A 25251-nucleotide genomic window follows, 5' to 3' on the forward strand; every position below is an offset into this window, starting at 1 on the left:
CAGGAACTTGGGTATGGTTGTATAGCATACAAGCAAGCAAACAGAAGAAGCCAGCTTGGATGATATAGTAAGAGGCACATCCTTCAGTTTCCAAAAAAGAAAAAAGCTGAGTTGGCTGTAGGGGTGGAGCTCAGTGATAGACCTCAAGTTTAGCATGTTCAGTCCTCAGTGCTGGTTGGGAGAAGGGAGTTTTAGATTTTGGAGTATTTCAGTTTATTTTATTTTATTTTATTTTCCAATTGATATTTAAACACTAAAGTCTAAGCAAATACTCCACGTTACCGTCTCCAAAATCTGAACCTCTTCTGGTCCTCAACATTTTAGAATTTTGGATGAGGAACACTTAGTCTTTGTTTACTTTTCATGTATCTGTTTACTACTGTTAATGTGTCACCTGTTCTTCAATACATTTCAAAATATGTGCCTCTTTTTGATTCTCTTAACATTTCTAAACATGCAGAGTAACTTCATTCAGGTTTATTAATTAGGCTCAATGTTAAGTGCTTTTTACATTGAAATTAAACCTTTTTTTTTTTTTTTTAAGTTTTAGTTTTTTGAGACAGGGTTTATCTGTGTAGCTTTGCGCCTTTCCTGGAACTCACTTGGTAGCCCAGGCTGGCCTCGAACTTAGATGTGCCTGCGCCTGAGTCTGCCTCCCGAGCGCTGGGCTTAAAGGCGTGTACCACCACCCAACTTTTTTTTTTTTTTTTTTTAATTTTTGTCTTTCGAGACAGGGTTTCTCTCTTGTTCTGACTGTTCTGGAATTCACTCTGTAGACCAGGCTGGCCTTGAACTCAGAGGTCTGCCTGCCTTTTCCTCCTGAGTGTTGGAATTAAAGTCATGCACCGCTACCACCTGGCTAAAATTAAACCATTTTATAACCACCAATAAATGATTCAAGGAAGGAATATCAATGGATGCTAAAACCATTGGATAAAAGATAGCCATACACTTTACATATCTTTGCTCAGATTATCGTTGCAAGTGGGCAAACATGGAAACAATGTGAAAGCCTAGCAGCTGTTGCTGAGGCCAGGTGACTAAGCTTGCCATTACCCGTGAGACAGTTGGACTCTACAGGAGGAGAGTGTGGGGTTTCAGCACATCACCCATGTGCTACTTGTACTGAAAATGTGTGGATTGGATTTGGAGATAAGGAAACCCTGCTCTAGGAGTTTGCATGTTTTGTGTAACTTAGATTTCATAAAAGCCATGTCATGAAGAATGGGGAGGCAAGTTTCTCGTGTAGAGTAGACACCGTGGGTGTATGCCATGTAATATTGACAGAGTAGTGAGTGAGGGAATGTAAAAGAAGGGTCAGCTGATAATTGTGAGCACTTATGGAGAGTTAAGGATAAACTATATGTTGAAAAAGTTAGTCTTGATTGCTTAGATGTGCTGATACTTTAGTTGCCAATTAAAATGTTTTTGTTTTGAGAAGATTCATGCCGAAGGATTTGAGGATGAAGTAATGACTGTGACCTGCTTTGTGGCTTTTTTAAGTAAAAAGATAATCTATGAAGGGTAAACGTAGTAGATGTGTGAAAGTATTAATGCTTCTAGGAAAGGAGTGTTCAGGTGTGTTTTCATTGTTATAGTCTGTCAACTTCTCTAAAACACTCAGAATATCTGATTTTGTTTGTTTGTTTTTCGAGTCATGGTTTCTCTGTAGTTTTGGGGGGTTTTTTGTATTTTTTTTTTTTTTTGAGGGGTGGATAGTTCATCTTAGATTGAAGCACATGGGATCTGACTCAGTTTTTCTGCCCTTTGTATGCTTATGGACCGTATATGCCATTTAGAGTATGCAGAACAAAATCTCTCTAAGTCTAACATCAACACTAATTTGTCTTTTTCTTTTTTTAAAGTTTTCTTTAGAGTCAATCAAGATACATCTAGATGGTAAGCTATTTTTTTTATCTGTACATGCACTAAAGCATTGTCTACACTGATCCATTTTTTTATAGCAATAAATATTCATAGAATTCAATAATTAGTTCATCTTGTAAAGGGCCTGGGTGTTTATGTAATTTCGTTCTGCAATGTAACAAAGTCTAGTACTTTTTGTTTGGGAAAAAAATTATGTTTTATAAATGAAGGGTTTTTTTATTTATTTGTTTGGGTTTTTCTGTTTGTTTGGTTTTGGTTTTGGTTTTTGAAGATAAGGTTTCTCTGTGTAACAGTACTAACTGTCCTGGAACTTGCTCTGTAGATCAGGCTGGCCTCCAACTCACTGTCTCTGCCTCTTGAGTGCTAGGATTAAAGGCATGTGTCACCACTGCCAGCTTGAAATTCTTAATAATATATAGAGAGTATAGTAAATGATTAATTTTAAGATTGAATTTCCCCTGTTTGTGGTATGTCAGCCTAAACATTTACTCCTTTTCCTTTCTTGTTATTTCCCTCTAGGACCAGAAAGTGATCCTATAGAGATTATTTTAAATACCTCTGATCTAACTAAATGTGAATGGTGTAATGTCCGGAAATTACCAGTAGTGTTTCTGCAAGCCGTACCAGCAGTTTATCAAAAGCTGAGCATGCAGCTGCAGATGAATAAAGAAGATAAAGTTTGGAATAATTGTAAAGGAATGAACAGGTTAACAAGTAAGTTTATAGACAAATTACAACTAAGATAGAAGGTCTGCTGAGTTAGCAGGATAGGAGTGTTTTAGAAAGTGGAGGTTTTATCAGTCCATCATGAGAAGTTGAAGCAGTGATTTTCAGGTCAGCCATCACTTTATGTGGTACCATGTGAAATGGGTGTCTCAGCCTCCAAGGAAAAGCCCACAGAAAGTCAAGGGGTTGAAGATAAAACGTGGATTATCTAAAGCATTTAGAAAGTTTGCAAATTAGATTAAAACTCAAAAGATCTGAAGTCCGCAATGCTAAGTAAAATGAATTTAACTGATGTGACCAGTTAACTGATGGAACTAGGACGTTTTGAAGTCCATGGAAGAGGTCTTTATCCTTTAAATAAATGTAACTCTTTTCACAACTATTCACAGAATGAGCACATTTGGGCTGGAGAGATGATGGTTCAGTGGCCAAGAACATTTACTGATCCTGCCGAGGATATGGGTTTGTTTCCTAGGCACCCACATGGCAGCTCACAATTATCTGTAACTCCAGTTCTAAGAGGTGTAATGTGCTCTTTTGGCCTCTCTCTGTGAGCACCAGGAACATACGTCCTACATGACATACATGAAGGGAAACACATGCACACACAATTTATAAAATAATTTATAAAAATTCAATACATTTTAGCATTAATTGCGTCTTCAGCTTAGCAGTCAGTGAATGCTAATATAACTGTAAAAATTGACAGATCAGTGAGTACCAACTTTGCAGGTCTCATCTGGAGATAATACTGTGTGCTTGGCATTTTCCTAATCATTCTTGGTAGAAATGCTAATTGATATTTATTTATGATTATGAATTAGTTTTAATCCTTTTAGAACTGTGGGTTCTCAACCTTCCTAACACTGTAACCCTTTAATATAGTTCCTCGTGTTGTGGTGACCTCAACCATAAAATTATTTCATTACTATTTAATAACTAATTTTGCTACTGTTAGGAATCATAATGTAAATAAATATCTGATATGCAGGGTATCTGATATGCAACTCCTATGGGGATCATGACCCACAGGTTGAGAGCTGCTGTGTTAGAAGAAGCAGATTGTTTACATTTAAAAAAAAAATATCTTTGGTAATGTGCTACTGCTAGATCTGGTTTCTTTGTTTTGGTAACTTATTAACATTTCTAGGTAACACTGCTCATTTTTCCAGTATTTAGTGTGTGTCCCTACTAAACACTGTTATGGATATATATTCCAGAACTGTAATCACCTAGGAAATAATTAGTTGATACTTCTTATTTGTGTGTGCAAATGCACATGTGTGCAAGCACAGATGTGGAAGCCCGAGGTCAACCTCAGGTATTGTCCAGCTTTTGAGACACTGTCTTTCACTGCCCTGAGACTTACCATATAGCTAGACTGGGGGGTATGCAAACCATAGATCTGCCTGCATCTGTCTCCCCTACTGGGATTACAAGCCTGTCCCACCACACCCAGATTTTTGTGTGAGTCTGGGAATCAAACTGAGGTTCTTTCTCATGCTTGGGTGGCAAGCACCTTAGTGACTGAATTATGTCCCCAACCCTCCAACCCTCTTTGCCTTTTTTCTTTTCTTTCTTGTTTTGAGAGAGAGTGTGTTTCAGTGTTCAATGTGTAGCCCAGACTTTCCACAAACTCTTGGCAACCCTGCCTTCATTTTACAAGTGCTGGAATTAAAGACACCAGTCCCTATACCCATCACTTGTTGGTATGCTCTAAAATGGTTTATTACTTATTTTTTTCTTTCAGCCTTATAGTTATATTTATTTCTTTACAGGTTTAGAAGAACAATACATTATTTTAATTTTTCAGACTGGCCTTGATCCTCAGGCAAATGTGGTCTTTGAAAGTATCATTACTGACATTGGTATAAAGAATAATGTTTCCAACTTTTTTGCGAAAATTCCTTTTGAAGAAGCCAATAGCAGACTTGTTGCCTGTACAAGAAGTTATGAAGAGAGCATCAAAGGAAATTGTGTGCAAAAAGAGAACAAAGTGAAAACTGTAATTATATTTACAAATCTTACAGTCATTTTAATGATGGGTAATTCTGTTTGTTTTTTGTGATGCTGGGGATCAAACCCAGGGCTTCTATATATGCTAGGCAGATACCTTGCCACTGAGCCATACCCTTAATAATTAATAATGAGTAATTTAAAATGAAATGTTTTAATATTGCTCATTTTAATGTTAGACTTCAAAAAATCCATTTTAAAATTAAAGAAATTTAAATTTTAAAACAGTATTTGATACAAGTTTTAGGATCTTTTTAATTCCTCCCACACTCTGTTCTGTTCCTTTTTCTCCCATCTTTCTGTCTGTACTGCATTCTGAGCATACATATACAGACACAGCTCATTCATATAGATTGTTACTCCGTGTCCCAAAGCTGAGGTTTAGGGCCCCTGTGTATAGCACACATTTGTTTTAACGTAATTGACAACATTGGAAGTAAAGGATATGCTCTGACTTCGTGAAAAAGTGCATGCAGTTATGTAGAAATGCCTCAGAGTTAGGTAACTCTCAAGCTGTGTGAGCCATAGGCCGTGGTAGAATTGTGCCATTTCTACAGCTGTTGGGTTCTATTAGTTTTGAGGTTTGCTTTATTTAGTTTATTGGGAATAAATCTCTCAACCTGGCTGCAAACTTAGAAATGTGGCCTCTTCAAGGCATAATTTGACGGGGTTCATTCATTTGTTTCAGGGTCTTGCTTTATAAGCTGACCACAAACTGGCTGCCCTGCTTGCATGTCTGAGGTTCTGGGATACGCCTGTGTCCACCCAACCCAGCTGAAAACTTGTTTTTTCTCTGAAACTCTGGCTAGCCTAGGACTTACTATATAGATCAGACTAGCCTCAAACTCACAGTGGTCTGCCTTCTTCCCACTCTTACTTCAAGGGCTAGGATTAAAGGTGTGCACCACCAGGCCTGACCAGCTTCTCTTTTTACTGCTGTCTTGTGCCATTATTCTTCATGTCCAATGACCTGTATGTATATCTACCCACAAGACACAGTCTTACTAACTAACCTCCTACATGTAGTGGGAGGCAGGAAAGGGGAGAGGGAGAAATCTGCCTCTTTTGCAGAGATAAAAACCACAAAGCAGGTGGCATGGACTCAGAGTTCCTCTAGTAACTCTTAAGCTCACTAAACTGTGTGTTCTCAGTACCTGTGCCCCCACTTCCTGCAGACTGCCTAGCCTTTGAACTAAGGTAGGTTTCCACTGCTGTCAGGAAAAACAACTTTGGGGTTTGCTTACTTTAGAGGGTCTTCTCTTATTAGTCTGATTTAATAGGAATAGTAGAAATAAGAATTGGAAAGCCATTATTATATTTTGTCTGGAAGTGAAAGTCACCCTATTCCTGGCTTTTTTGTTGTTGTTGCTTCCCAGTAATATATATGTTTGTTTATATGTATGTGTGTGTTATATATATTTTATACATACATACAAAATATATGTATATACATATATATGTATACATATAATTTTTATTTATTTATTTTGAGAGGCAGGATCTTGCTGTATAGCTCTGGCTGCCCTCAAAGTCACTTTGGAGACAAGGCTGTCTGAAGCCTGTAGTGAGCCTGCCCATGTCTCCTGAGTGCTTTTTCCATTTTCCATTGAATACCTTTTCTGCCTTGCTCTTTATTCAAAAAAAAAAAAAAAAAAAAAAAAATCCCAATTAACTTCACAAATTGGTTGTTTTCTCTACCAGATGTCCTTTGAATCTAAAATACAACTTAGAAGCAAACAAGAATTGCAGTTTTTTGATGAGGAGGAAGAAGCTGGAGAGAGCCACACCATCTTCATTGGCCCTGTAGAAAAGTGAGAAAATTCTTTTATGTATGCAGTACTTAAAAATGTCTGTTTCTGTGTTTAGTAATACTTTCTTCTTCCTTTGTTATAGATTGATAGTATATCCACCACCTCCAGCTAAGGGAGGCATCTCTGTTACTAATGAGGATCTGCACTGTCTAACTGAAGGAGAATTTTTAAATGATGTTATTATTGACTTTTATTTGAAGTAAGTTAGCTAACTTATTAGCAAACTTTTAAACATCCTGCCATTGTATATCTTTTTAAATCTTTGTTTTCTAAAGTCAGACTATGCGATTGAAATTTTTATCACTGCAATATACTCTTGACACTTAAGAGTAATCCTGTACTCAAGTATTTTATTGTACCAATGTTTCCACATTTTAAAAATGAGAATAAAGGGTTATAAGACTTGAATGAAGTAGTAATATATGTGAGGTGGTAAGGACAGTGTCCAGCACAGTTTTCATAAATACTAACTTACCATGTGTAATGAAAGGGCCCACATACATGAAACAAAATAGAACTTACCCTCCTCACATCCAGGCTGTTGTTTTCTAGTTTATTTTAGTGTATCTCATAACTCAAAATGTGTTTTGAAACCTGACTGTTGAAACCTGCAAAATGGATTTAGTAGCTTAGTAGTGGAATTCACTTATACTTTGGGAGGCAAAAGACATGTAACTCTAGCTCTAGGGGGTCTGATATGCTCTTCTGGCCTCCACTGGCATGAGAACTCACATGCACACAAAACATAAGCATGAAGAGCATATTTTTAATGATGGTTTGGATGGAGTTATAGCTCAGCTTGGCTTGGATAGGAACACTTGGCTAGCATGTGTAAAATCCTTACAGTTTTTATGCCTAATTACTCTATAAAATTATTACAAAGGCTTGTTGAAATCTCGAGCTCTGCTGTCTTTAAAGTCACCTGTATTTTGAAGTTCTATTGGTAGGAAAATATGCTTTTATATCTGGGAGAACTACTCTTTATCACTACGTGATGATGTTTTTTCTTATCCCTGATCTTCTGTTCTTGAGTATGCTTTGTTGACAGTAGAGATGTTGTTTCTTTTTACTTTCCTGGCAAGCATTTCTTTCTTTTACTTTTAACCCTTTAAGTCTGTATTTGATATTTTGGGGTTATTATTTATTATTAGGCTGTGTAGCTGAAGATGACCCTTGGATTTCTGATCTTATTGGTGGTACAAGAGTGTACCACCACACCCAGCAAGGAGCTGAAACTTGCTTATGTGATATTTGGAGAATAAACCTAGGGCTTTATACATGCTAAGCAAGCAATCTGCTAACTGACCCCTGATATTTTTGTTATCGTTTGTGCTTCATACTGAAATCGTAAGTTTTTATATTATACTGAAAATTAGTTTGTAATCCTGACTTTATTCAGGATTCATATTTATTGTTTCCAATTAAATTTTATATAATAAATGTGGCTGGACTTTGTTTGAGTTGCCAGCTCCCAGATAGTGACATGGAAACTCCTTATTAATTATGAAAGCTGGGCCTTAGCTTAGGCTTGTTCCCAGCTAGCTCTTAAAAATTAAATTAACCTGTTTATATTAATCTACATTCTGCCATGTGGCTCATTACCTCTCCTCCATACAGTACGTCCAATTTTCTCTGAGTCTCACTGGCTTATCTTCACTTCTCTGATCCTTCCCAGAGTTCCTATCTTTGCCCAGAAGTCCTCTGTATCCTTTTCTGCCTAGCTTTTGGGCATTCAGCTCTTTATTAAACCAATCAGAAGGTTCCTTGGCAGGACACATCTTCACAGTGTACAAAAAGATTATCCCATAACAAATAAATCTCTGTTGTAAAAAGTATGCAGTTGATAAAGGAAGTCTAAGAAAATACATACATGCTATAAAATTTTTATTAGGATCTCTAATGATGTTTTTAAAAGTGAAATAAAAGAGCAGCATTTTTTCTTGTTCTATGGGGTTTTGTTACATTTTTTTAAGGGTTGTGTGTGTGTGTGTGTGTGTGTGTGTGTGTGTGTGTGTGTGTGTAGAGGCATGTGCTGTACAAGTACCCACCTAAACCAGAAGAGTGTCAGATCCCCTGAAACTGGAGTTATGGGGATTTGTGAGCTGCCCAAGTAGGTGCTAAGAACTGAACTAGGGTCCTCTGGAAGAGCAGAAAAAACCTTTAACTGCTGGTGTCTCTCTAACTTCTTATTTTACTTGTTTGAAAAACGGTCTTGGAATTAGGGAGATGGTTCAGTGGATAAGAATGCTTGCTCTGTAAGCAAGAGACCTCAGCTTGCATCCTCAGCCTTTGTGTCCAAAGCCCAGCTGCCTGCACTTGCCTGTGACCTAAGTACCAGTGGAGGGTGAGCAGAGACAAACAGATCCACAGAACTTGCTGGCCAACTAGTCAGGGCCATAATAGAGTGTGGTACAGGAGAATTAATGTCTTTTAAAGACGTGGATTTAGAGGCTGGAAAGATTTTTGCAGATGACCCAGGTTCAGTTTCTAGCACCTATGTGGTAGCTTAGTGCTGTCTTTGACTCCAGTTTCAGGGGATCCAGTACCCTCTTCTGGCCTCCCTGGGGCCCAGGCACACACAAATACAAAAAAATGTATGAAATACTTTTCATTGCCTCAAGGTATTTTGGTGACTATTGCATCTAGTACATGAAGTTAACTGCATTTCTTAAAGATAGGGATTATGGTGGCCAAATAAACTATATCACTGCTTGACTACTGTCTGTTGAGTGAACTGTGATCCATTATTTGATAATTGTTTTTGCTTCAAATAGATACTTGGTGCTTGAAAAACTGAGGAAAGAAGATGCTGACCGGATTCATATATTCAGTTCTTTCTTCTATAAACGCCTTAATCAGAGAGAGAGGAGAAATGCTGAGACAACTAACCTATCGTAAGTCAGATCGTAACATAGTTCAGGAGGTATTCCTTAGTACCTGTGGGTGTTAGTTCCCCATGCCTCAGAGATACCACATTTACAGACCTTCATGTCTTGTAGATGAAATATTGCAGTGTTTGCATTTAACCTACATACATTCTTTGAAATACTTTATTTCTAGCATACTTATATTACAGTGTAACACATTAATTTTTTTTTCTTGGTTTTTCGAGAGAGGGTTTCTCTGTGTAGCTTTGCGCCTTTCCTGGAACTCACTCTGTAGACCAGGCTGGCCTCGAACTCACAAAGAACCACCTGGCTCTGCCTCCCGAGTGCTGGGGTTAAAGGCGTGCGTCACCACTGCCTGGCTACATTAAATATTTTTTAGGCTGTGTTTTTCAATGGGTAATAACAAGGAAAAGTGTATGTGTCTTACAGGTATACTTTCCCTCAAAAATATTTTCTATCCTCAACTTGTTGAACTCATTGATGCAAGATGGCAGGCTCATGCTATTTGAAAAGACAGCCCAGCAAAAGCCTCAGAGATCGCTGTATTCACCTGCTTGTTCCTTGAGTGTGCCACCAGGAAAAGCACACCAGCTCAGATTTGTTGTTTTCTTCTTGGATTTATGTTCAGCTTGCACTAGTTTAAGGGATAACTTTTTAAAATCATTTTTCTTTTATTGAGCAACATCATTTATTTGTTTCTACTCTCTCAAAACAATGTCCTTGATTATCTTCAGAGGTTGTAGGTTTAATTCCTAGAACAGTGGTGCCCAAATAGGACTTATTTGTATTTCTTAGGTAATTTATGAAGCCATCATTGCTGTGCTAAGCTCTCACAATGATTGTTCTCAAAATAGTTAGGAGATTCTAGTCTGCTGTCACACCTAAGTTCTTTACAAGTCATCTCTGTACAGGTCATATAGTGAGGGCATTTAGGTCTTAATCTTAGCTTTAATCAAAAGGCTCAAGAGTTGGCGCATCTTCTTGTAACTACACTGAAATGTCTTGAGTTGGGGCTGCTATATCAGATAAAATTCTATTTTCTACTGTTTATTTAGTTCCTAATTTTATATCATAGACTTGAGATAGATTTCTGACATTGTCCATAACTTATGGTGCTGCTTTGTTTCTTGACAAACAGTGTGTGTTTTACTTGCTCCCTTACTTTCGTTTACCAATAGGTCATGCTCTGTTAAGTATCTCAGTATAGTTACCAATAGCAACACTGACTACACCAGTAAAATGGTAGAGACGAAAGAAATTCATCCAGGAGAAACACTGAAATCCCAGCCTATTGTAAAATGAACTAAATACCCTTACCTGCAGATTCCATGATGAGGTTTCATGCCTCCCTATCTGGCTTCATTTAAAACACTGTTCATGGGGCCAGAATGATGGCTCAGTAGTTAAGGGCACTCTCTACATGCAGAGAGCTAGGGTTTGGTTCCCAGCACCAAGTGGCAGCTAATGGTCATCTGTTACCAGTCCTAGGGAATCTAGTGGCCACTTTTGTCTTGAGTGCACCAGGCACATATGTGATACATATACATATGGGCAAAACACTCATACACATAAGATAAAAATAAATAGGTTTTTTAATTATAAGACCGGGGTCTGTTGGGGATTTAGCTCAGTGGTAGAGCACTTGCCTAGCAAGTGCAAGGCCCTGGGTTCAATCCTCAGCTAAAAAAAAAAGATACTGGGTTCTTTTCTCAACTTGATAAAACATCAAGTGAAACTGAAGTGTTACAGCTGGATGTTCTAATTTGTAAGTCGCTATATATAAGCTATAACTGTAATGACACTTTAGAAGGTGATTATCTCTTTCTTACAGAATACAACAAAAACGACATGGAAGAGTAAAAACCTGGACCCGGCATGTAGATATTTTTGAAAAGGATTTTATTTTTGTACCCCTTAATGAAGCGTGAGTAAAAGTCTATATGTAATAAAATACGTATTTTATGAAAGTAAACACCATTCTCTGTTGGCTCATAAGATACAGAATTTTTGCCGCACGCCTGTAACACCAGCACTCGGGAGGCAGAGGCAGGTGGATCTCTGAGTTTGAGGCCAGCCTGGGCTACAGAGTGAGTTCTTGGACAGCCAGGGCTATACAGAGAAACTGTTGGGGGAAAAATACCTGACAGAATTTTGTAGAGTATATTGGGCAGCTTCTTCTAATTTTATTTTATTGGACAAAGTATAAGAAAGTAATTTTTAAAAATGATGCTTGTGTGGTATAAGATAGTTTGTGTAGATTACCTGTTTGAAGAAATGACTGGGTCACATAGAAGAATTTGAATCTTTCGTTTAAAATTCACTCACATTTAATAGGAGAGGAAAAAGTAGATGAACTTATGCCATTTCCTCAAACTAAAGCATGCTGTTAGAAGCAGTCTAAATGCTTCAATAGAAATGTTCAGATGATGTATTGTGCAGCTTTATCATGTGATTAAGATTTGAGGTTTTTTATTTGTGTTTGCTTCGACTTTAAAGAACCCATTTGAAAGAATGGTCATTTGTTGTGATCTGGGAGAGTGAGGTAGAAGCGTGCGTGCGTGCGTGAGTGCGTGAGTGAAGCTCTTCCTGTTTGGCAGAAGAGCTGTTTCATGGCATGCTCTGTGACTTACTATTATACTCTGCTTAGGCACATCAGGAAATGCCTTACTCAACCCCCTTTTTAATCTCTTTATAATTGGAGGAATTGTGGCTGAAATTAGTATTACGTAGGATCATTTATATGTAATAAGCCTTACCGTGTCACATTAGATTGTAAATTTCAACTGTATACTAATTATCCATTCTTTTTTGTAAAGTAAATTCACTTTGTAATATGAACAAACCCTTCCTTTAAAATGTTTTTGACATGTGTGGCTGTAGCCATGGCTTCTTTGGAGAGTAAGGCACAAGAATCACTTCATCACAAGAATTTGAAGTTAATTTGGATAACATATTAAGATTCCCCTCTTAAAACAGATACTAAATACTATGTTTTGGGGCCTAGAAGTACAGCTCAGTAGCAGGCTGCTTGGCTAGTTTGTGGAAGGCCCTAGGTTCTATTCCCAGCACTGCTGTGTCGTGTGTGTGTGTGTGTGTGTGTGTGTGTGTGTGTGTGTGTGTGTGTGTGTTGTCGTCTAATGGTTAATTAGGAGACCTTAGCTCTCTTTAGGGTCAAAGCATCAGTTATACAAGACTGTATTATTATGCATAGCATAATCAAAATCAAAATCAAGTTTAAATTTATTCTGCATAAACTAAGGCTTTTTAGAATTTATCATAAAAAGTATAACAAAGGTGTTAAATTAAAATATTATCTGAGTCATATGTAATTTAGAGCCACTATAATCATTATCTTTGTCAATAGAAGTTTCCATTAATCTTCCAGTCATCTTACATGTGATGGAGAAACAATACAGAGGTGCAGGCCAATACAGAATTCTTCAGGAAGGCTACACCCATGAGGTGATTGATGGAAACAGTCTGCCAGTGTCTAGATCTTTTCATTTTTTTTTAAGAGATGAAAGCCACAGACAGTTTATATGTGCCAGTTACTAGATAGGCCACCATTGGTTTGTCATCTGCTTCATTTTAGTAGTGATGTTAATTTTTTGTTTTTTGAGATAGGGTCTCACATGTAGCCCTGGCTAGCCTAAATCTCTGTGTAGGCCAGGCTCTTTGGACTTAAGAAGATCCACTTAATCTCCACCTCCTAAATGCTGGGATTAAAAGCATGTACCACCATGCCCAGCCTGATGTTAAGTTTTTAAAGATTTATTTTTATTTAATAAGTGTTTGCCTGCATGTATGTGCACCACTTAGAGCTGCAGTTAAAAATGTTTGGAAGGTGCCATGTGGGTTCTGAAACTGAATCCTGGGATCTCTGCAGAACAGCAAGTGGTCTTAGGCAATGAGCCATCTCTCTAACCTCATGATGCTGATTTTTTAAAAATTAAGTTTATAAGTTGTTTGTTGGAAATTGTACCAGTATTTGCTAAAGAGCACAAACCTAGAATTTGGATATAATCCAGCCATAATAAAATCACTTATTTTAAAAGCCTCTTCTCATACCATCAATTTATATAGTTATTTGGCTAGAGGCAGATGTCTGAGTTCTAAGCTAGAACTGGTCTACATAGTTGAGAGCCTGCTTTTTGGTTTTTGTTTGTTTGTTTTTAAAGCTACTAATTTAAAGCCCTGTATTCTTGAGGTTAGCCTCAGCACATGTCCTTTCAGTCAGGACAAAAGAAAGCCATTTTGCCTAGTTTTTAGTGAGGTAACAGAAAATGTATGGCTTCTTAAATTGGCATGATTTCAGAATGGTAAAGCTGTTAAGACTACTATCACCACAGTGTAGGTTGAAAATCACCACATTACACCATAAATACTGTTTTTCGGGATTTCATGTAGTCCAATGCTGTCCTCAGACTTAATGTTTAGTTCAACTTAATGTTGAACCCTTGGATCTTCTTCCTCTCAAGTGTTAGAGGACAGTCTTTTGCCACCTTGCCTGGCCACAGCATCAGGTTTTGAAACACACTTTTTGGATTTCAGCATTTCTAAAACTGAAGTGGAACTTAGAATGTTTTAGTTATCAAAATGAGGATGCTGATCCACTATTTTTGCTGCTTAAACTGACCTAAGTCCATTGTATACTGAGATTTTTTTTTTTTTTTTTTTTTTCTGGAGACATGGTCTTACTGTGTAGCTCTGACTTGCCTAGAACTTGCTATGTAAACCAGACTGGCCTCAAACTCAAAAGAGACAGCCTGCCTTGCCTCTACCTCTGCCTCCTAAGTGCTGGGATTAAAGGTGTATACCATCACACTAGGCTCCATTTGACCTTTTAAACACTGAGACCAAAACCAGTTTTTATGACCTTTGTACTGAATGTTGTCAGATGAAGAGATAGCACTGTTCCTAATATTACCTTGGAGTCATCTAAGTCATACAGAAAAAGAGTTACCTAATGATGTCATGCTGTTCAGGTTGGGGGTGTAGGTCAGTGGTAGGGTACTTACCTAGTATGCTCAAGGCCCTGGGTTTGATCTGTAGCAGTGGATGAAAAAGTGTTTTCTACTGAGAAAATATTTATTGGACATCCTACTACGTGACAGATATCATACTCAGCTAATAAGTCTTCTTTGATCTATAGCCTACCCATTACATGCTGGCACATAACCCTGTGGCTAGTAAATAAAAAGTTGTTAGTGACTGTTAGGCTGTACTATATGTCTTTTTTTCTGGTGGACTATATAGTTGATAGCTGAATATAGTGACATGAACTTGTACTTGATAGCTAAAACTCCTTAATAATACTTGAGATTTATAACATTGCCTAGATAGATATGCCACTTCCTTTTAATATTCATGTATTTACATTTCAACATAGCAGAAGACTAAGGATTATTTAGATATATACTTTTCATAATAAGCCTTTCCGAACAATAGAGACATGATAAAAGTTTGAATGGATCTTTTATTCCAAAAACAAAGATTAAGAAGACTGTTTGTAAGAGTGAATATAGGGTACATAATCCTAACAACAGCAACAAAAATATTAGTGGTCATTATGGTATGTTAACCATTGATAAAATAAACAAGTAAGAATTGTTACAAACAATACAAGAATTTTAAAAGATCAGTGTTTGTTCACAAACTTGCAAAAACAACATTTCAATTGATAGTTATTGAGAAGCATGATGAGCTTTTCCAATGATATGTTTAGTAGTGTTGTTTGTTTTTACAGTGCACACTGGTTTTTGGCTGTTGTTTGTTTCCCTGGTTTGGACAAACCAAAATATGAACCTAACCCTCATTACCATGAAAATGCAGTCATGCAAAAAAGTTCAGCTGCAGAGGACAGTTGTGTTTCTTCTGCCAGTGAAATGGACAGTTGTTCACAGAACTCTTCTGCCAAGCCTGTGATTAAGAAGATGCTAAACAAAAAGCATTGCTTAACAGTAACTGAGTCCAGTGCTGGACAGGAAGAAAGTGAGCCTTGTTATCGGAGAAACACATACAGTGTGAAATGTAGTGTGAAAAAAAAAAATCATGCTATAAGTGAAAACGAAGAATCAAATAATGGAGAATCTGCATGCCAGGAAGTTACTGATAGAACTAAAAGTGAGAATGGCCTACAGGATGAATGTTTAAATTCTGTACGTCATCCAGGTATGTACTGATATCTCTGAACGAATAAAAGAGTTCAAAATAGAATTGTGAAAGCTACATATTTTCTCTTGTCAGGCTTACCCAGGTAGAATTTACTTATAACAACACTAACTCACTCTTTGGGTGTCACTTAAATTTTATTAATGTATTCAGTCATGTAATTACTATGACAACCAACATTTACAATCTTATACTACTCGAAACCCCCGGTGTCTCTTGCAGTCGGTCTCATCTCTTCACCCCTAGAAGCAGAGCTAGCAGCTGTAGTCCAGAGTTTATGGCACCTCTGAAAAATTCTTGTGTTGTAGACATAAGAAAATTAGTCTAACACTACCTACGTGAAGTTCATATATGATAAATGAAAAGTAATTTCGTGCTTAGGCTTGAGTTTCGCCTGCATGATATAAATAGCTCAAAATCCAAAGGAAAAATAAATCTTGAAATTTATAATTCTGCCCCAGATTTTTCTGTAAGAGATACTCAATCTAGACATGGAAGCTTTACATTTTCCACTTATAAGAGTTTGGATTAATTTTATTTCATAAAAAAAAAATCCCTAGATTCAAAATATACAGTAGTTTCAGAGGTTTAACTTATAAGACAAATATGTTCAGTCTTCTCAATTTTTAGATTGGTGAATTGAGTTCAAATGGCCAAAGGCAGAAAATAAAACTTTCTCCTTCAAATAAAGTAGAATCCCTTTTCCTTGTTCCCCTTCACTCAGTTCTGCAGGAAGGGGATACTAATGCCTTTTTTATTTCCTTTCAGCTCTCACGAATTGGTTTTCATCTCCTTCAATTAGAAACTATTGTTTCTAACCTCTTTCACAGCAATCTAAAAGTTATGAACAAAATTCTTGATATCAAGTGGCTTTCCTCTCCAACCCACAAATACTCCATGTGTTGACTTCAGCCTTATCGTAGTCAGGGTTACTATAGCTGTGACAGAACACCATGACCAAAAGAAACTTGAGGAGGAACGGGCAGATCACTGTTCATTATTGGAGGAAGTTAGGACGAGAACTCAAGCAGGGAGGGACCTGGAGGCAGGAGCTGATGCAGAAGCCTTGGAAGGGTGCTCCTGACTGGCTTACTCCTCATGGCTTGCTCAGCTTTCTTTCTCATAGAACCCAGGAACAACAGCCTAAGGATGGCCTCACCCACAGTGGGCTGGGCCCTCCCCCATCAATCACTAAATTAAGAAAATGTCTACATGCTTACCTACAGCCTGATCTCATGGAGATATATTTCAATCAAGGTCCCCTCCTCTCAGATGACTATAGCTTGTGTCAAATTGACATAAACTAGCCAATACAAGCATCACTCAAGCACATGTACATCAAAAACATCTTACTCCACTCTTTAAGGTTTTACAGGGTGGCCCCTCACACTTGCTGCAGAGTATCAAACACAGGGCCTCACACACACTAAGCAAGCACGTACCACTGAGCTACGATCTTCAACCTCAAGAATATGTTGAGGTATTGTGTGTCAATTAAAAACTTAATCTATTCCGTAAAAATCCATAATACTCAGTGTAGTCTCTGCCTTGCAAACATTAAACCATGCATAAACCTATATAAGTGTTTGTTAGGTAAGGTAGGCTATAGAAAAAAAGGAATTAAAATTATGGAAATTTGCAAATAAAGAGCATATTTTGGTACTCTACCACTTTGTATTGGTGAATTAGGAGGTTCACATCTGGCATGGCAGCACATGCCTCTAATCCTAGCACTTGGGAAGTGGAGACAGAAGAATCAGGAATTGATGGCCAGCTATGTAACAAGTTTATGGTCAGCTGGATTATGTTGAGACCCCGTCTCAAAAAGCCAAGAGACACAGGCATAGGAAGGAGGATGTGCTGAGCTTTTGTAAGGATAGTTTACTATAATAAGCTTCATAAGGTCTTGGAGCCATGAGATGAGCTGGAAAGGGAACAAGAAAACAATCGGTTATTAAAAGCCAAACAGATCAAATCTTTGTCTACAGTCTAGTTCATTAGGATACAGTTAAGCAAATTATGTAAACAAGCAAGTATTTAACCTGTAATTCTTGATTTAAAAAATAATAGTTATTTGTGTGAAATTTCCAGAACCAGAAAATGTATAGAATAGTGATTGATTGCTTAGGGGTTTCAGCAGGAAAAGATAAGAGGTAGAGGAATATAGAGACAGAATGTTAATATGGGATTTCTTCTGGAGGCTTTGAAATTGATTTTGAGGGCTGATGATGGAGCTCAGTGGTAGAGATGTTGCCTAGTTTTGGTGAGATCCTGGATTCAATCCCAGCATCACCTAGATGATGATATCAAAAACAATGTTGTGATGATGGGTAGTTACTCATTCTTGTGAATATATGGCTAGTTTTGAGAATTTGTGGAAGATTGATTCCAGCCCCATTCCACCCAAAAAGGTTACCCAAATCCATGGGTGCTCAAGTTCCTTATGTATATATGTATAATACAATATGGCAGAGTATTCATTTATGGTGTGTTTGTAGCCTCCCTACTCTAAAGCATCTCTAGATTACTTACATCATCTAATTTGTTGTAAATACTTAGTTTTAAATAATACTTACACTTTTTTTTTTTAACTCTTAGTTTTTATTTATGGTGCTAGTGATTGAACCCAGGACCTATATATGCTGGGCAAGCACTCTTGCTTAGCTGTATTCCAAGTCCTTGTACTGAATTATTCGGGGAGCTAGAAGGGAAAGGAGCTTATATTACATGTTGAGTACAAACAAAAATATCCTCCAAATATCTTTTTTATAGAATGGGTCTCACTGTGTATCCTTGCTGGCCAGGAACTTGCAGACATCTGCTTGCTTCCCCTGTGCTGGTGTTAAAGGTGTGTACCACCATGCTGTGCCCTCTGCCCTCCAATATTCTTGATCCATACTTGGTTGAATCCACAGGCAGTGCTCATAGAGAGGGCTGACTATATACTAAAAACAGTGGGTTGTGCATTTGGAATGGGTGGATGTTAATAATTATGTTTTATCACAGCTATTTAAAAATAATACTAAGGAATGTGGCTCAAGGAATAGAACACAAGGCCCTGAATTCAGTCAGCAGTACCACTAATAGTATAAAATAGTTCCTTTTTGAACAAAAATTTTACACACTTTAATGTGAGCTCAAATAAAGAAGTGAGTGACTATGTATTGGAGCACAACTTAGGGCTTTATGTCCACCAGCTACAAAACTTCGAAGTGTCCCCTGCAAGTTGTTGTTTAGTTGAGTAGACAGTTTTGTTGGAAGACAGTCTCAAAACCCTAGTGGAGACTAAAGTACAAAATAATGTTTTATAGAGGTTCCGTGATTAACTTGTTTATTTATCTTTTTCTTGTAGCTGTGTGTTTAGTTTCCTTTCATATGTATACACCTACATCAATTATATCTCTATAATTAAAGGGAAGATCTGTGAAAGTAGTGTTTCACAAAACGGTTTCTTGTTGTTTGTATGAGCGCTAACACTAATTATGGTTTTTTTTTTTAATCTTGTTTTAATTCAATGCTGGCAGCATCCCACAGTGTGAGAAGTGGTGCTCTAAAGTGAGGTGGTTGATGTTCCCTCACCCTATACACACACACACACACACACACACACACACACACACACACACACACACACACACACACACTGGTTCCTTAGCTTTAGATGCTTTGAAGAGCTCATTGGCTCAAAAGTACACTAAGTAAGGGTGCTCTCTAAATGTCACTTTCTCACCTACAAGAGTATGACTAACCAGGCTTAGACTGATGGCACATGAGAAGTTAGGGCCTTACTAAAATGTTTGTGCCCTAATTAATGCCTAAGTAGCTAAATTCTATTTTTGGCCTGGCTATATAGTTCAAAAGATGTATTTTAAATAGTTCACATAATTTTAACTCAGATCCATGTAGCTAACAAGTGTTGACTAATAGTGTCAGATAACATGCCACAGTATATAAACAGGATCATGTCTACAGCTTTAAGGCCAGCTGTTGGAAGGTAATGTATGATATCACTACTTGCCACTTTGTTTTTCAGCTGGACATTATGTAAAATAATTGACCAGATTGAAGACATGATGAACATGTGGGTTTAAAATTGGGAGGGGGGAGGCGTGTTAAAATTTTTTATTTTTATTTATTTTTTTGTTTTTTTCAAGATGGGTTTCTCTATGTAGCTTTGGAGCCTGTCCTGGAATTCGCTCTGTAGACAAGGCTGGCCTCGAACTCACAGATCCACCTGCTTCTGTCTCCCGAGTGCTGGGATTAAAAGTGTGCATCACCACCATCCAGCTGTAGATTTAAAATTTACAATCACAATCAAATAGGTAGATACTGGTCTGCTGAGATGGCTCATTGGGTAAAAGTATCTGCTACCAAGACTGGGTAACCTGAATTCAGTCCTCAGAACCCAGATGTTGGAAGGAGAAAACTGACTCCTGAAAATTACACTTTGATCTACACACACAGAAGTGTGTGTATACACATATACACACACACAGTAAATATATAAATGTTTTTATAGGATGCTTTTGTTTTCACTTACTTTAAAATTATTTTTTAAATAACATATATGTGTTCTGGGTATGTGCAGGTGCCCCCAGATGCCAGAGGTGGAGGTACAGAATCCTTCTAGAACTGGAATTGCCTCATGATGTGGGTGCTGGGAATTGAACCTGGGTTCTTTTGAAGAGCAGTAATGTGTTCTTAATCTTAACTGCTGAGTCTTCTCTCCATCCCCCCACTCCTTGTTTTAGACAAGGCCTTGTTGTGTAGCCCTGGCTGACCTAGAACTCACTGCCCAGAACTCAATCCCTCAAACTTACAGAGCTTCCCCTAGCATCTGCCTCCAGAGCACAGGCATTAAAGGTATGCACCACTGCACCCACCCTAAAAGAAAGATAATTTTTGAAAGCTGAATTGTTTAAATTAATTTCTCCCATTCAAGTACTAACCAAGCCTAACCCTGATTAACTTCTAAGTTCCATTGAGAATCAGACACATGCAGAGTGGTCTGGCCATAGACTATATTATTTTTCAATGGTTTTTGAAATACTTTAGTTGGTGCAAGGTAAATATTAATGTGATAATACTTTATAGATAGGAATCTGATTGTGTTGACTTTTTAATTGCCTGGGGATGTGTACAGATTTTTAGATTTAGACAAATTTAAAATATTTAATTTCTGAAACAGAAAAATTGAAGAAGTTATTGTGTGTATAACAGAAGGTGTTTACCATTGTGCTTGGTTATTTTAAATAGCACGTTTCTGATTATAGCATTTTGATTTATATATCTTTTTTTAGGAATACATTTTATTTATCTCCTTTCTCAAGATACCTTGTTTGTTTAAAAAAACAAACACTTTATAGCTTTGTAACCTAGATTGAAGTAAACTTTTCTACCTAAAATACCTAAAGGTCATTCTTTATGAATTTTTGAAATGTCATACATTCTTTTCAACAATATTGGTATATGTGGTATTAAAGTCTCTGACTCTGTTTCATATAAATTTTAAATTTCTGTTAAATACTTGGTTTGACAAGCTTCTTTTAGCAAAATAATTGATTTTTAACAGTTCTGATTCTTAGAATGAACTTTTAAGAATATCGATTCAGTTTTATTCTGTGAACCATTTACTTTTGTGGTACCAACACCTATAGTTGGTTTGTGGGGTTTCATTTTATTGAGAAATAGTAATATAACCAAACTTAAGTAAACAGTTGCAGAATCTTGTTTATAACTAGTATCCTAACATGACGGTTATATTCATAATCCCCCCCCCCCCCCCCCCCCCCCCCGCTTTCTTTGTATAACAGCCCTGGCTATTGTGAACCTCATCTTGTAGACTAGGTTGACCTTGAACTCAGAGATTCGCCTTCCTCTGCTTCCTGAGTGCTGGGATTTAAGATGTACACCACCACCGCCTGCCATATTTTTCTTTTTCTTTTTCTTTTTCTGATATGTACAGAAGCAAGTCTATTTATTTGTACTGTTTTTCTACCCTTTGTTTTTTTCTATGTTTTCATAATTTTAATCTTTTTTTTTTTTTAAAACTGAGGATTGAACCCAGGGCCTTGGGCTTGCTAGGCAAGCGCTCTACCACTGAGCTAAATCCCAAACCCCATAATTTTAATCTTGTAGTCTGTTCTATATATGGCTTATAGTTTTGTTTAGGAATTACTGTTTTTGGACTCTTAAAGCTTTCTATTCATTATCTGGCACACCCTTACATACACACAGACAGATCTGTACACAATCTTATATAACCTTGTTTTTATTTTTTCATAAGTTTTAGGTAATAGAGTAATAGAACAGTTCCGTAATTTGACATCAATCTATGTTTTTATTTTAAAATAACCTACTTTATATTTGCTGTATTACATGCTGTAGCAGATTTTTGTACCCTCAGCTGTCTTATATTATTAGCATTCATTTCAGTATTCTATCCGCTGGGTCATAGGCCTGAGCTTTTTATTATACGGTGTTTCCTATTGACAGATGCCTTAAGCAAAATCAGACTGAACTACGGTGATCAGGCAGCTGAAGGTGGTAAAATGCTTGAAGATGAACTCGTTGACTTCTTAGAAGATCAGGATGACCCGGTAAAATCAGATGCTTTGTGAGAGTCTGTTACAGAATCTTAGAAACTATTCCTTCAACCAGCAACAGAGACAATATGGCTTCTGGATTGGGGTTGTATTTCAAAACAAAACCAGTTTTTTAGTTAGAGTTCCCAGGACACGTATATTAGTGTTTTTGAAAATTGTGATATAGGGTTATATATATCACAATAAAATTGTGAAATAATACTACCTGAGAAAGTTTTAATTTAAAGTTAATTCTCTTGGAGTGGGGACTGTATAGCTCAGTAGTAGAGGGCTTATTTACTATGTACTAGGCCCTCAGTTTGATGCCCAGCATTGGATAAAATAAAAAATTAATCATGTTTTCTTTGAAAACTTTTATGGGCTATACTTGACCTTTGGTCTAGCAATATCTGAGAGGCAAATAGTAAAATATTCAATTATGTAGTACACATAATTGTAGTATACATAAGAATAGCAAAATTATACTTTTTTTTCACTTTCCCAGTACCTTTTCTCTTACTTATCCAGTGGCTATTTTCTTTTTTTTTTTTTCCAATTTAATGTACATGTATTATAAGAACAGATAATATTTAATTAGCACCATAGATGAATTATACTATTTCCTGGATCTTATTTGCACTCATAAATATCATAAACACTTAACATATAAATTATAGTTTTGGAGATCGCTTATTTAAATTATAAGAAAAGTTAATGAGAAACTATAACATACTGATTCTTAAATTTTCTCTTTAAAAATTTGTTTTGTGTTGGGACGCACACCTGCGCACCACAGTGGGTATGTAGGAGTCAGCACAATTGCAGGAATCTTTCTCTCCTTTCTCTATGTGGGTCCTTGAGATCAAACTCGGGGTTCTTTTTTTTTTTTTTTTTTTTAAGATTTATTTATTTATTATGTACACAGTATTCTGCCTGCATGTGTCCCTTCAGGCCAGAAGAGAACACCAGATCTCATTAGGTGGTTGTGAGCCACCATGTGGTTGCTGGGAATTGAACTCAGGACCTCTGGAAGAACAGTCAGTGCTCTTAACCTCTGAGCCATCTCTCCAGCCCAGAAAATAACTTTATTTTCCAGCCATATATTATAAGCCAATGAATAATTGATAAATGACCTTTTATTTGCCAAGATTGGGTGGAAAGGAAAAGCTAACATAAATCCACCTTCACCATATGTAAACACCTGAGAGCTTGTTGTAAACACTAAAGGCCTGGTGAGCTGGCTTATTGGGCCAAGGACTTGCTGCACCTGCTGACAACATAAGTTGTACCCAGAACCCACATAAGTTTGGAAGGAGAGAAAACCCACTCCACAAAGTTGTTCCCTGATCTCCACCTGCATGCCTGTGTACATACACACTTCATACACACATGCAATAATGAATAAATCTTTGATGTTAGTGTTTTAGCATTGGATAAATTTAACTGAATAGCATGCTGAATTTTGTAGGTCAGTTTCCTCCCTGGGACTAGAAGGAGTTGTGTGTGTGGTGCTATTTCCTTAGATTATTAGTTATTTCAATAGCGGGTTCTTAATAACTAACCAAAGGCTGTCTTACAGGATGATAGCAGCGATGATGGACTCCTTGCTGATGAAAACTACAACTCAGAAATAGGACAGTGGCACCTCAAACCCACTGTCTGTAAACAGTAAGCATTGACTACATCCTGAGAGCTGTGTGGTTTTTGATTTTGGAGTCATAGAAAGAAACACAACACAACAGTTCTTAGAAGTACTCTCAGGGTCATGGAGGAAAAGTGGGTATGCTGTCCAGTGACTGAACAGGGAGGCCATTTCTGGCTTCCACTTTGCAGTTTTCCCAGCCTCTGCTCCCATAGATGCTTATACACCTTTATAACGAACCACTATAACTTTGTAGATAATATTTTTGAGAAGAAAATACCATATATAATTGAAATAGTAACATGAAGTTAATGTTAGGTGGTCGCGCCTGCAGACCTGTTTTCTACTTAGAGACTCAGACTCGACAGAATTCTAAGAGAGGATGTTCAGTCATGCTTCATATTCTGGTGTATCTGAGACTGTGCATCACTGAAGGGACAAGGTGCAGATGGGAACTCTGAAGATAGAGTAAGTCATTACCAATTTCCAGAAACACATGTATGTGCTAAAGTATCCACAGAGACTCCCAAACCCATAAAGTGAATCAATACTGCCCAGTACTGCACTTACCTCTTTTTACTCTGCTGTGGAAAATGTTACTAAAAACTGCATTAATGGACCTTGAAAGGCAAACTTCATTTATAAAAGAAAATATAGATATTTAGAGGAAATGTAACTGATAGTTAAGGGATCTATACCAGGCCTGATCAGTGTAGCTCAGAGTTAGATGTATGCTTAGCATGTTCAAGACTCTGAGTTCAATCCTTAGCAAAGAGAGAGAGATGGGGGAGGTAGAATGGAGGGGAGAAAAGATTAACATTTTGGACTACTTTGGCACATTAGATTTCCTCATTTGAGTTTACAACATACATCTTTTTTTTTAAATGATTTTTTTTAAAGATTTATTTATTATGTATACAGCATGTATACCTGCAGGCCAGAAGAGGGCACCAGATCTTATTACAGATGGTTGTGAGCCACCATGTGGTTGCTGGGAATTGAACTCAGGACCTCTAGAAGAGCAGTCAGTACTCTTAACCTCTGAGTCATCTCTCCAGCTCCCCCTTCCTTTTTTAGTTTTTCAAGACAGAGCTTCTCTGTGTAGCTTTGGTGCCTGTCCTGGGTCTTGCACTGTAGACCAGGCTGGCCTTCAATTCACAAAAATCCACCTGCCTCTGCCTTCCGAGTGCTGGGATTAAAGGCATGTGCCGCCACCTGGCTTGAGTTTTCAACATACTTCTACAGAATTAAAATTCTGAAGATTTGATCTGATTTGCATAGAATATTCTAAAATGAAATCTTGCCTAAAAAATACATTGTGTCATAAACAAATTCTTGGGATTGCCTGTTTGTTTTTCTATAAGAAGTTCAGTAGATAGTTCAGCAGGTAAGGATATTTGCTGGCAAACCTGATGATACCCAGAACCCATGTAGTAGAAGGGGAGAGCCAGCCCCTTCAAGTTCTTTCTTCACATGCATGCCATGGCACATATGTGTGCATGTACATGCTCACACACAATACTTAA

At 37.3% G+C, this 25251-nt stretch overlaps 1 protein-coding gene across 2 annotated transcripts in view; it reads left to right on the forward strand.

Annotated features, from left to right (window-relative positions):
- Positions 1–25251, forward strand: part of Senp6 (SUMO specific peptidase 6) — a 93301-nt gene that overhangs the window by 60744 nt on the left and 7306 nt on the right. For both annotated transcript variants that reach the window (XM_036192115.1, XM_036192116.1), the window contains 10 exons: positions 1866–1899; positions 2407–2601; positions 4392–4618; positions 6331–6440; positions 6523–6639; positions 9215–9334; positions 11160–11252; positions 15075–15499; positions 21995–22098; positions 23663–23751. In XM_036192115.1, the coding sequence (XP_036048008.1) occupies positions 1866–1899; positions 2407–2601; positions 4392–4618; positions 6331–6440; positions 6523–6639; positions 9215–9334; positions 11160–11252; positions 15075–15499; positions 21995–22098; positions 23663–23751 (1514 nt within the window). The remainder of the gene's footprint in view (positions 1–1865; positions 1900–2406; positions 2602–4391; positions 4619–6330; positions 6441–6522; positions 6640–9214; positions 9335–11159; positions 11253–15074; positions 15500–21994; positions 22099–23662; positions 23752–25251) is intronic.

The sequence above is a fragment of the Onychomys torridus genome, chromosome 7 (assembly GCF_903995425.1).
Source record: "Onychomys torridus chromosome 7, mOncTor1.1, whole genome shotgun sequence".
Classification (NCBI taxonomy): Eukaryota; Metazoa; Chordata; class Mammalia; order Rodentia; family Cricetidae; genus Onychomys; species Onychomys torridus.